Source organism: Zeus faber (assembly GCF_960531495.2).
Source record: "Zeus faber genome assembly, chromosome: 6".
NCBI lineage: Eukaryota > Metazoa > Chordata > Actinopteri > Zeiformes > Zeidae > Zeus > Zeus faber.
In genome coordinates this window covers 28,493,704-28,506,227 of record NC_137201.1, presented here as the reverse complement: position 1 = coordinate 28,506,227, position 12,524 = coordinate 28,493,704, and the positions used below count along the sequence as shown (strand labels likewise).

At 42.6% G+C, this 12,524-nt stretch overlaps 1 protein-coding gene across 1 annotated transcript in view; it reads left to right on the top strand.

The window, feature by feature from the left end:
* Nucleotides 1–4,719: 4,719 nt before the first annotated feature.
* Nucleotides 4,720–12,524, top strand: part of poc1b (POC1 centriolar protein B) — a 46,950-nt gene continuing 39,145 nt past the window's right edge. The window contains exons 1-10 of the mRNA XM_080003081.1: nucleotides 4,720–4,821; nucleotides 5,734–5,818; nucleotides 6,094–6,265; nucleotides 6,963–7,142; nucleotides 8,256–8,363; nucleotides 8,463–8,578; nucleotides 8,836–8,969; nucleotides 9,528–9,596; nucleotides 10,205–10,357; nucleotides 10,600–10,677. Coding sequence (XP_079859207.1) covers nucleotides 4,807–4,821; nucleotides 5,734–5,818; nucleotides 6,094–6,265; nucleotides 6,963–7,142; nucleotides 8,256–8,363; nucleotides 8,463–8,578; nucleotides 8,836–8,969; nucleotides 9,528–9,596; nucleotides 10,205–10,357; nucleotides 10,600–10,677 — 1,110 coding nt within the window. The 5' untranslated portion in view covers nucleotides 4,720–4,806. The remainder of the gene's footprint in view (nucleotides 4,822–5,733; nucleotides 5,819–6,093; nucleotides 6,266–6,962; nucleotides 7,143–8,255; nucleotides 8,364–8,462; nucleotides 8,579–8,835; nucleotides 8,970–9,527; nucleotides 9,597–10,204; nucleotides 10,358–10,599; nucleotides 10,678–12,524) is intronic.

Below are 12,524 nucleotides of genomic sequence, written 5' to 3'. Positions count from 1 at the left end.
GACCCGTCGGGTACTCGCGCCCCTAGGGGTACTGCAAATAAAAATGAATATTGGTTGTATATATAATGTAAAGAAAAGTACAAATATAGCACAAAACTTATGTCAATTTTATTGTTTCTCTCCCAGTGCCAGTGAAGGGGGCGCTCAGCTGAAAATAAAAATATCTTAAGAGTGGGTACACTCCCAAAACACGCCAGAGAACCACTGTCTACGCCTTTAGCATTTATTTTGATTACAAGGCATTTTCCTTTTACTGTCTAACAAACTTCCATCACCCTCTTAACTCTACTAACTTATCAGTTCCAGAGGATATTTAGCTGCCTCTGAGGGTGACATACGGTTGGTTTGATATAATGACATGTACTTATGGACAGAAATGGAATAGTCGGTCTAACAGAGTAGAATAATGCGGGGGGAGGGTGGAGAGGATATTGAGTCCACAAGTGTAAACAGGCATCCGTTGGACTGCTGGCTCCCCCACAAGGCACTTTATATCTGCACCCTTTCCAAATACTACAAATACCCGCCCCGCCCTGATGAAATACTTGCCACGTAAGTGTAAGTCGTGACGGAACATGCGTAAACCCATATTGTTTATAGAACCTATTCTACTCTGTAGAAGCAATCATCACATGCTTCTTGATTAACATCTAACATGTATTCTTTAGAGAACACATTTAAACCTTTTATTGAAGGATATCAACATAGATTATGATTATTACATTTATTGCATCACTTAATATTTGAGCACGAACATCAGAAGGTCGGAAATAAGAACACGCAGCCTTTTTATAAGGGTTTTTATTGTGCGCGTAATGAGATTGCAAGTATGGAATCCACGCAGTCTGCAGTCTCCAGCCTTTTTTTTTTCAGCACAAACCGGGGAAAAAATCCCCAAAACAACTTCACGAGACTTCGTCTGCCCGTTGTCGCCATAGATATAGAAACGTAGATTCCGCATTGGCCGCTGCTGCGTGTCACCGCTATGCGTCTGTGCGTCCGCCATATTGGAGCGGTCAAGATCCGCTAGTAAACAAATACAATGTGTATTGACAGATGCAGACTTCTCCACAAGATCGACTGTAACTCGCAAAATTCTGAACCGATTTCTATTACATTTGGTTGGTTATGAACGTGAGAGGTTTAGCATGATATTGGTTACTTATTGGAATTCAATTAAGTTACCGAGGCGGATCTAATCAGCTCTTGCCAAAACATTAACATTCTGAATTGCCACAACCTCCTCTGGGACATACAGGCTCCCATCTATGAACAGGCAACATCAGGAGTAAATTATTTAGAATCCCAAAAATGTCCCATTCTATAACTATTGTTATAAAGCCGCTTGGTTGTTTGTTATTGTATTCATAATTAAATGTATTCATTAATAACATAAACAAGAGTATTTTTGTTCCCCAGACTCCGGTTAAAAGAACAACATCCAGTCAGTCGAACCCTACACCCTGAGAAACGTAATATGTGTCTTATTATGATAAGTCCAGCACTGCAGAATGGACGGTTACCATTACTAAAACAATGTCACAAATATTCTTGATTTCAAATAATTCATTTTCACCTTTATTAATTCAGTTTGGACACTGACACATACAATACAATAATCTAATAATACAATAGTAGAATATAATAATACAATACTACAATACAATAGTATAGTATAATGATAAAATACTACAATACAATACTATAATATAATATAATACTACACAATGTAGTGTGTCTTTGAGACCAATGTTCTGGGGAACAAAAATCTTGTTTTGTTAATGAATTGATTAAATTAGTGTTTTTGCAACCACAATACGGTCACTTTTGACTCTCCCAAATACAATAAACAAAATAAACCTCTATGAATTTAAATTGTAACTTTAAATTTTAAATTAATTTTAAGAAATTTAAATTCATTTTTATCAAGCTTTGTGCATCATTGTAAATACTGATATAAAAAAACAAGGGATTTCATGGTTTTCTATGGCATGGAAAATGTAGACAGTAACTTTAGATGTTAATTGTCTTCATACACACAAAAGATAAAAGATGTTGCTTTTTATGACAGATATTGCAATTCTTATGTGAAAATCAGTGTTTAAATATCTTTTCCAATTAAAAATCATAATAATCATTAAAATAAAACATTACCACGGTAATGGCATCTTGTGTCGGTAAGCACACAATGTTAATGGTAAATGTTCATAATGTCACCTTAACAATAGGCTACTGAAGAGAACAACAGTAACAGACAAAAACAGAAGTTATTACATGCGTCAAAGATAGTCGAGGTATTGCAGTAAAGACTGGGTCAAACTGATTTTCATGTTTCAAAAATATTAGGGCCTAAAGTTGATGTGGCACAAAAATTAATCCTAAAACACAAACACAAACCTATGACACTAACAGCATCTCACCACAACATTACATTTGTGTACCAATTCCAACTATTTCTCATTTCAGCCGGAGAATGGGTGACGGATGGAGGGCTCCCCATTGAAGGCTCCGATGCTGGTGCAAAGTTGATGCACTGTGGGCTGAAGCAGGTGCATGGATCTGGGTTTCTGGACTGATTGGCGGCCTCCAGTATTTTGTGTTTTGCCCTTTTGTGTATATTATTTATCCTCCACTGTCTTCTTTTCAGTTGTCTTTTTTTTGTCAGCTGGGAGACACTCTTTATCTGCCAGTACTCCTTTCTTGTTTTGTAACGCTCTTTCTCATTCCGGAGATACGCTTTGTATCTGTCCGGGTTGTTTCTCATTTCCTCGCTGCATTTCCGTAATCTTATTGTAGATTAATTTGGTCTCAACTCGGGTTGCAAAAATGACATGTCTGTATGTTCAGTTTACAATAGACTTAATATTTTCGATTTAATATATAGGTCAATGTGAATTTGTCTTTAACGCGACACCTAAATCTGCTGCGGTAAAGACATATTGCAGAAATTAGATTTTTGCTTATACTGTATTGCAGATAAATGGCAGATAGCAAAGTATACTACATTAATTTTGACTATCAGCACCTAATAAACATGAATTAAACAGTAATATTCATTCTTTTTTTAAATGTAGTTCAAAATGCACAATTAACAAGCTGTATGGTAAAGACACACAAAAAAAAAACACTTTAGAAGAAAAGATGATCTTTACCTTGTTTTCTTGATCTTGAGGGTTACCGAGTGTGTCACCCATGTGCTTACTTGCTAACTTCTGTTTCCACAGAAACAACATTTGTCTGGCTTTGAAGAAAAATAACTTTTATGATGGCATTTGTTCAGTGTCACGCTAAGGCCTCAGAAGTGTGGGACAGGTGCATTTAGATGAATAGATTCATATAAATGATTAGTAAACAAAAACAAAAAATAATATGGTGTAAAGAAATATATTATATAAAACAAATGAATTGAAAATAATGTCATATTGTAATTGAATTAGCTAATTTTACGTATCTCAACACTGAGACCACAGTTATGGGACATGAACAAAAGTGGTCTTTGGACCCTTTAAAATGCTTCATATTTTTTTTTAAATCACATTATTTTGTAATTATTTATGTCAAGATGTGTAATAACACTGCATATGTATTTATCAAGCATTCAGAATGTAAATGTTTTGGCAGAAAGCTGATTAGATAGAGAAGTAAGAGTCGATTTTGTAGAGAATTCTGCACCGCTCAACACACATTGTATTTGTTTACTAGCGGGTCTTGACCGCCCAAATATGGCGGACGCACAGACGTGTAGCGGCGGACATACAGCAGCGGCCAATGCGGTAATCTACGTTTCTATATCTATGGCGACAACGGGCATTTTGATGACGTATTTTGGGGCTTTTCTTCTGGTTTCGCGCTGAGGGACGAAGGCCTACAACGCGCACCGCATTGCTTCATCAGCGGGTTTTCACCGCCCCACTATGGCGGACGCGCAGACGCGGGGGGGATCCCGTTTCGGTCCCCCCCCCCCCCCCAGCTGAACAAACCTGCCGCCGATTGGTCGAATCGCCGTCGCGCTCCAATCACGGAAGCGAATACTCCCGCCGCCGCCCGCCCCGCGCCGAACGGCGGGGCATTCCTTCGAGGGCGCGGGTCGGAAAACCCAGACGTCCGACGTGGAGAGGACGCAAAGCGCGGCCTCCGAGGCGGGATTCCAAGTGGGAATTTCTTTTCCTCCCCCCGCGCAGATCGGGTTTCACTCGAGACAGCACACCTGACGTCACACAACAGCCCCCCCCCCCCCCCCGCCGCGCCGCGCCTTAATTGGAAAACGCGTCTAATTTTCGACCGAAAGCGACGCTGTAGTTTGATCTCCCGTGCAGGGCGCTCGTGGAACGCGAAAGCTTTGACGAACGCGCACGTACTGCGCCCCCCGCGCCCCCCGCGCCCCCGCGCCCCCGCACCCCCGCACCCCCGCACCCCCGCGCCGAAAGGACGGTCACACGTTTATCCGGGAAGCGGCGCCCGCCGACGCGATGCCAAACGGGGTTTCCCGCCTCCCGGGAACGCCGCGTCGGACAGCGCCGGCGCGTTGCCTAGCAGCGGAGGACGCCGATCGGGACGTCGCCCTCTAACTCTCCCCATTCGCGGATCGCGCTCCCGGGGACGCCGAGCGCCTCCGGTCCGGTTGGATTCCCGAACATTTATGAACCGCTATGAACGTGTCCGCGCTCCATTCAGCGGCTCGATCGGCGCCAACGCGAACGCCGGGTCTGGGATCGACACGTTAGGTCTGCGGAAGTGGAGCTGCCGCCGCCTGACAGATGGGCTGAGCGGGCGAGCCGAGCGCTGCCGCCGTCGACGGTGCCCCCGATGGCGTCCGTCATGGTGAGCGTCGCCCGATCCGATCGTGGCTGTTTAGAGCCTTTTTGAACGCGCGGCGGGAGGGTTGGCCGCTCCGGCGAGAGGCCGTTGTCGTTGTCGTTGTTGTTGTCGTTGCTGTTGCTGCTGTTGTTGTGTGTAGCTGGATGGCTAATTCGCTAGCCGCCCCTGCCCGAGAGGGCGTGTTGCGCGGCGGCTGTCAGAGCCACTTTCCCCGCCCACCGCGAAGCTCCGCCGCGGCTTTCTTCCAAGCCTTCCCCGGGGTTCCCCCGGTGTGGTGGACAGACCCCCCTCCCCCCCCGATGTGTTGTCGTTGTTTTAATGTCAAGCACCGCGGCGATGCGGTGGTACGATGCCGTGAGGTGTTTCGAGATTCGAGGTACTTCGCTCGTCACGGAGTCGGTCAGACGGTTTTTAATGTCCTTGAAATGTGCTGTTCAGTCAGGTGAAATACAACCGACCGTTCAGTTAATGATAATACATATAAATGAGCACAACGTATAGACTATGTCAAAAAAAAAAGTTGAACATTAAAAACAACAGGTTTAAACCATCTAAAAAATGTGGCCCTGTTGAACATTCTACATAAAAAAACATATAAAATATTATTAAAAAAACATTTTTATTATTATTATTATGTTTTGCACAGTTTTGGGAGTTTGCCCTCCATCATTTCAGTGCACCCTATGTGCATGACTGCATATGGCGAGTAAAGAATCTTGAATAAACCACAAAACACAAAGTCTGGAGATATAAAAAAAAAAAAATGTGTACGCGAATCCGTGGGCTCAAAAAACACAACCTCTCGGAACGTAAACTTCAGGCTGCTGCGAGAGGTGTAACTGAGGAGACAGTATGGATGGATGTCGACCCAAAAACGACTTTATTAATGTTCGAAATGAATGTGTTTCGTTGCAGGAGGACCCCGTCCTGGAGCGGCCCTTCAAAGGCCATAGTGATGCTGTGACCTGTGCAGACTTCAACCCCAACCACAAACAGCTGGGTAGCTTTTCAACCAAAATTGTCACTCAGCATATTGTATAACCATTTTTCTGTCTCGATATTTGTCGTCGTTGGAAATTGGAAAATCATTTTTGCGGTAATGTAATTAAAGCAGCTAAGATCCTCAAATCAAGATTTTCCCTTCATAACCATCGGCGTAATGAATAATTGTAATTCTAGTATCTCGCTCCGCTACCTTTCATTTGCTCATGTTCAAGCTCCTTTTTTAATGGATGTATTTGTGAGTTGTGTATTTTTCCCCGTGTCTCTTGACAGCCACTGGCTCTGTGGATAAGAGCCTGATGATCTGGAACTTGGCTCCCAAGGCCCGGGCCTACCGCTGCACGGGCCACAGCCACGTCGTCACAGGGGTCCAGTTCTCTCCCTCTGGGGACCTGGTGGCCACGTCCTCCATGGACCGCACCGTGCGGCTCTGGACGCCCTCCATGTAGGCTGCAGTACTGTGTGCCGCTTTGTTTAGAAGTACAACAAGTAATGATAAATGATTCATCGCAAATATGTTATTGTTATAATAATAATAATCATCATCATCATGAATGTACACTTAAGAACAAAAACTGCTGATATAGAAGAAATGTATGGCAGTATTGATAGATCATTAGATTTAAAGTGATTTAAAGCAATCCACAATACCTACTTCTTGTGAATTAGAAATCCCACGTTAAATAATCCAACAGATGCTTTTCCTGTGGAACTATGTGATGATGCAAAGTACAATTTAAAGACACCAAAACTTAGACTTAATGTTATTTAACATTCATTTATCAAAAATGTAATGTTAAAAAAAACAGTCGTCAACAAAGTATCCCTTGAAGACCATTGTATTAAAACAGAGAGTATAAGGCAATCCTGCAGGACATGCAGTAGAATATGGACTGCACTCTTCATAATATTAATATACTAATATAATAACAATTCATATGCATTTTTGTTCTGTAACTGCACTATAATTGAATGCAGCCCGTGAAACATGTCGCCCTAGTTTATTTAAAACCTGTATCACTTATATTCAGGCCCACTGAAAAATGTGTGTGTGTGTGTGTGTGTGTGTGTGTGTGTGTGTGTGTGTGTGTGTGTGTGTGTGTGTGTGTGTGCGTGTGCGTGTGCGTGTTTACTCTTTGCAGTAAAGGAACATCCAGGGAGTTTAAAGCGCACACGTCCGCCGTGCGCAGCGTGGCCTTCTCCCACGACGGCCAGAGACTGGTGACGGCGTCCGACGACAAGTCGGTGAAAGTTTGGAGCGTCCACCGCCATCGCTTCATCTACTCCCTCAACCAGCACAACAACTGGGTGCGATGTGCCAGGTAAACACAACAGAACCTCGACACGTACGCAGGAAGTGCATGAATATAAGATAGAAAATAGAAGTCACTTTAAATAGGTCCGAGTTAAACTGACTTGAACATGATGCCCACTGCTTCTGTGTAGACATGCAGATTATTTTTTTTTTTTCAGTGTGTCAATGTTTTTATTGACGAATCATCCAAGCTAAATAACATTCTTATTTTGGTTGGGTTTTGTACGACTGAGCTCAGCTTTCTTTTCTGGTTCATTCTGTCACTGTCGTTGTGTGTGCAGGGTTCTCAGTTTTCTGGACTTATTGGCCTGTGTGTTTGTTCTTCCTTCTCCGACAGACGTGTTTTTTTTCGTGTGTTTGCATTATACTTTCTGCATTGAATGACTGTGTTTATGAAGTTATTTTTAAAGTATTATTTTTAACTTTTTTTCTTTCTATTTCCACAATAACATTTTAGAAAAATAGAAGTGAAATATATTTAAGCAAGTCAAGGTATCTCTACTGGTATTAAAAAACATTTTAACAATACTTATCTCTAAGCCAAAGATAACATTGTCACTATAATAATAATAATAATAATAATAATAATAATAATCATCATCATCATCATCATGATTATAATAATAATACTACTAATAATAGTTATTATTAATATCATTATTATAATAGTATTGTTGTTGCTGTTGTTTTTATTATATTCATATATACTAATATATTATTATATTATATTATTATATTATATTATTATTATTATTATTATTATTATTATTATTATTATTATTATTATTATTATTATTATTATTATATTACTATTATTATTCTACCACTATCATTCTATCTGCAGATTCTGTTTCTCTGTTGGTTTGATGTGATTTGTTTGCCTGTACTGCAGCCTAAAGCTGGATAGTTTGCTCATCAAAGCATCTCACTAACTTCCCTTTCAGTGATTTTAAGGTTTTAGGTCTTGCGTCCAACGTCCTCCCATGAGGTTGCTCAGTAGAGAGAGACTGTAGTTTTACTGGGAAGTGCCCAGGGGGTGGATACACAGAACGGAATGTCCAGTAAAGGTAACAAATCCCTGAGTTAATAAATGTGAACAAACGCGCCGCCCCTCCTGCAGGTTTTCCCCCGACGGCGGTCTGATCGCGTCCTGCGGGGACGACCGCACGGTCAGGCTGTGGGACACGAGCAGCAAGCAGTGCATCAACTGCTTCACCGACAACAGAGGGTCGGTTCCTGCGCTCCGTCATGTTTAACGACTCTGTGTTGGTTTTCCTTGTCGGATCTGCAGCTGGTGTGTGTTTAACCGGGCTCTCGGGCTTTGCAGATCATCGACGTTTGTCGGCTTCAACACCAGCGGAACCTGCCTGGCCTCCTCGGGAGCCGACAACACGCTGAAGATCTGGGACCTGCGCACCAACAAGCTCATCCAGCATTACAGAGGTGCAAGCTCAAACGATGGCGTCTTCATTTTTAATCTATTTGAATTCATCATAAATTTCCTAGTCCAAGACTCTGAATTTGATTTTTGGACTCAAACTCCGGGAGATTTCTTATCGTAAGTGAAAAAGGTATATCAGCGCTCGCTCAATTGGGAAGAAAATCTCGGTGTTTAATCTTCTTATTTTCCTCTCCCCCCTTGATCTCCCTTTTGTTCCCGAGCCCGTCATGATCTGTCCATCATGTGTCGTTTTGATCAGTCCACAGTGCGGGGATCAATTGCTTTTCCTTCCATCCGTCCAACAAATACCTGATCAGTGGCTCCAGCGACAGCACGGCCAAGATCCTGGACCTGGTGGAGGGACGGCTGATCTACACCCTGCACGGACACAAGGTTGGTTTAACTTGGTGGAAAAAAACCCCAAAATTGTATTAATTTCAAAAGTTAATTGGCAGAGAGTGAATTGTTGATACAGAGGTTTATTCTTTGGTATTTTTTTTATTTTCTTGTTCATTTTTTAGGTTTATGGTGCGTCCCCAGTTTTTTCCAAAATGTTCCCCTATTTTTATTTGAATAATTTATATTATTGCCTATTGTTTTGGTGTGAGCTGCTGAAAACGCCGCAATGTTCCTCCACAGATGAATAAAGTATCCATCGAATTTATCTACCGGATCTCAACTGCTCTAAATAAAATTGTACATTAGTCTTTAAACATAAACAAATGTGGACTTTCTAATCAGAGTTATATGAATAATATGCTATTGTCAATCGCCATCCATTTAAAGGTATTTATTTATATTCCCAAAAGTATGGTGTTAAGTAGATATAATATCCCTGATATAAATTCAATGTTATAAAAATATCTAATATAATATTCATTATTGGATTTTTTTTTCTAGTCATAAATGTGTTCATAAATCACTTAATGGGGTGTGTTTGGGGTTTTCTAGGGCTCCGTGCTGGCAGTGGCCTTCTCTAGGACGGGGAACCTGTTCGCCTCCGGGGGAGCCGACAGTCAGGTGTGTCAGGGGTGGGCTTCTTCTGAGAGATCTGGGGGGTCTTCTTTTAAAGGGACATTTCCCAGAAAAGCAACAGTCAAACCTGTTGACCAGATAGAGGCTAAACTGATAGTAATGGCCGAGGCGTACACTGACTATGGTCTCGATCCTCGCTCCGTGCAGGAGGAACGGCAGTGAGAGCCTGCAGGGAGGATTTATTCAGTTGTAATCCATATAAGCCCAGGATGCCATCCCTGCATAGCGACACGCAAACAAATTGAATTGTGCGAGCTGGGATTGGACACAATCAATCAAATATTCAAAAGGATGTCAATATCTAACTATTTTGTTATTTTCCAGTTTGGAGACGAGTATGAATAGTAAACCTTTGTTTGTAAAAGATCCCATATTATAAGAGTAATAACTAATTCAACATACACCCAGGACAGCAGGTTTGTTGTTTGAAATAAATGCAAACATGGCACCATGGGTCACGCAAGTTGACATCAATTCGTTTTGTTTAACAGTCTAAAATATGGCGTCAGACGGATGTATAGAGTTTTAAATATATACACTGAGCAGACCTCAAAGACCCGGTTTGATCCCCACCGCTTCCCCTGCGGCTGCAGGTTCTGATGTGGAAAACCAACTTTGACAGCAAAGATTACCAGGACGTCCTGAACGGCCACAGCCAGAGGACCACGTGGGACCCCCCGCCCCACCTGGCCGACATCCAGCCCCGGACGCCGCACCTCCACGAGGCGAAGCCCGCCACCATCGAGGTGAGGTCTTCATCTAAATAGGTAGAATTAACTCAAATGGCACTTCTGTAATTGTTCGCCCCTGTAGTTTGCTTTAGCGCGGTTTGGTTTTGGCGTGGGGTTGATCAAGGTGGAGCAGGGTGAAGGGTCGAATGGAACTCATTTTAGAGAATATGATAAAGATAAAGATCGTTTTTCAGGTCAAACGTTAAAACGGCTCTGCAGACACCTAATGGAGCGCTGTGGGATTCTGCTTCTTCCAGATTAGTCGAGTGGTGGCCGACACCCAGTCCACTGACCCTGACATCATCGAGCTGGGGAAGTCCTCGCACTCCGACATGGTAAGACACACGGCTCCTGCCCTCGAGTGATTCATTCATTCACTCATTCATTCATCCATCCATCCTTCGGCCCTTCACCTGCTCGTCACCTCATCGCTACATGACCTTAAGTGGTGACTATTTAAGTAGTTCATTTTGAGGCAGACCCCTGAGAGACGTAAGTAGCTTATGAATTTGTGATACAACAGGAAGGACTGCAGACATGGCTAAGCTGCTCATGGCTCGTTGTTCAGGGCTCAGCGCTCGTTAACGGTTGTCCTGGGCAATCAGATTTGGGTGATTTTACATTTCTTTTCTTTTTTTTTTATTTCAAATGTAAACACGTTAGGCGTCAGTCAAGATATTGATGACTGCATTGCCTACCTTAAAACAAGACAAACTGTTTAAAAAAAACCCCCCAACTAAATATAAACTGTTAATTCAGATGCTCACCGTTTATTGACATTTCTGTTTATTATTATAGAGAATCAATATCACTCAATTATAACATTATTAAAACCTTTCTGTGTTGGTAACTAAAACCTGATGCATGTTTGCTGACTAGGCACCCTCTTCTTAAAAGTTAGTGTATGGCTCATTGAGAAAAGAAAATCAACGTGCAGTGACAGGGTACGACCACCAGGTGTCAGTGCAGCCCTGGTTTTCTCCACCATAGCCACTGACGCGTTGGTCCAGAAGAGTGTGTGTGTGTGTGTGTGTGTGTGTGTGTGTGTGTGTGTGTGTGTGTGTGTGTGTGTGTGTGTGTGTGTGTGTGTGTGTGTGTGTGTGTGTGTGTGTGTGTGTGTGTGTGTGTGTGTGTGTGTGTGTGTGTGTGTGTGTGCCCGTGCGTGTGCGTGAAATGTTTATTTTATCACTTCTATCTGGCCGTGGATAATTGTGCAGTGAATGCTTTTTTAGTAAGCACAGTTTCTTCTTCGATTTCACACATTTCCACCTGCAGAGGGGCAGCGTCCTGGGCTGGGGGGGGCAGTGTTCCTCGAACCAAGATTTGAGAAATTTCAAGGAGTACGGCGAATCCTTCAGACTTTCGTGAAACGGTATTTTTATTTTTTTTTCGGAAAAGACCCTCCCCAGAATAAAAAAACAACAAACGATGTTCAGTAGAGTCGATGATTTGTTGAGTTTGTGGAATGATATAAAATTGCTGTAACTGGAAAGATGTGGGACCTTAAGGTCGCCTGGAAACTCCTGTGGAAACTTCTGATTTTCAGCCGGTGTCGTGGGGCCCGCGGCCTCACCGCTGAGCTGTGAAACTCGGCAAATAACGTCGCAAGCTCAAATCCTGTCGCAAACCCCCTTCACCTCTGAGCGCCGGTCGCCGATAGAGCTGTAGGATGAGTGGAGGTGGGTCTTCATGTACAGAGCCGACGATTTGGGGGAATTCGGGTTTCGAGTGCTCTGAGTGTTTTCATATGGACGTCTCTTGGCTCGGTGAGTCGTATGAACCTGACCTGACCCTAAATCCCTCAGTATTATGCCCAGTAGTACACAACCCACGCAGATAAAATATTGCCATTTGAAGGATTTCAGGCATATGTCGCCATTTTGATTAAATACCAGAGAATCAGGGTTACAGCAGTGCCTTTCTTTCTGCTCCTCACACTTTTATTGAGTGTTTATTATATATACTGTATGTATAATGTATGTATGTAGTGTATGTAATTATGTGTGTGTGCGTGTGTATATATATATATTTATTTTTTCACAGTTCATCGTGTAGAGACGATCGGATTCAAATTAGTGTGATTTATAGTCCCAAGGGGAGCAGGAAACAAGAGGATTTGCAGAGAATCAGCAGAAAACCCGCACGGCGATGGATGACGTGTGTGTGTGTTAAGCGTCACAGC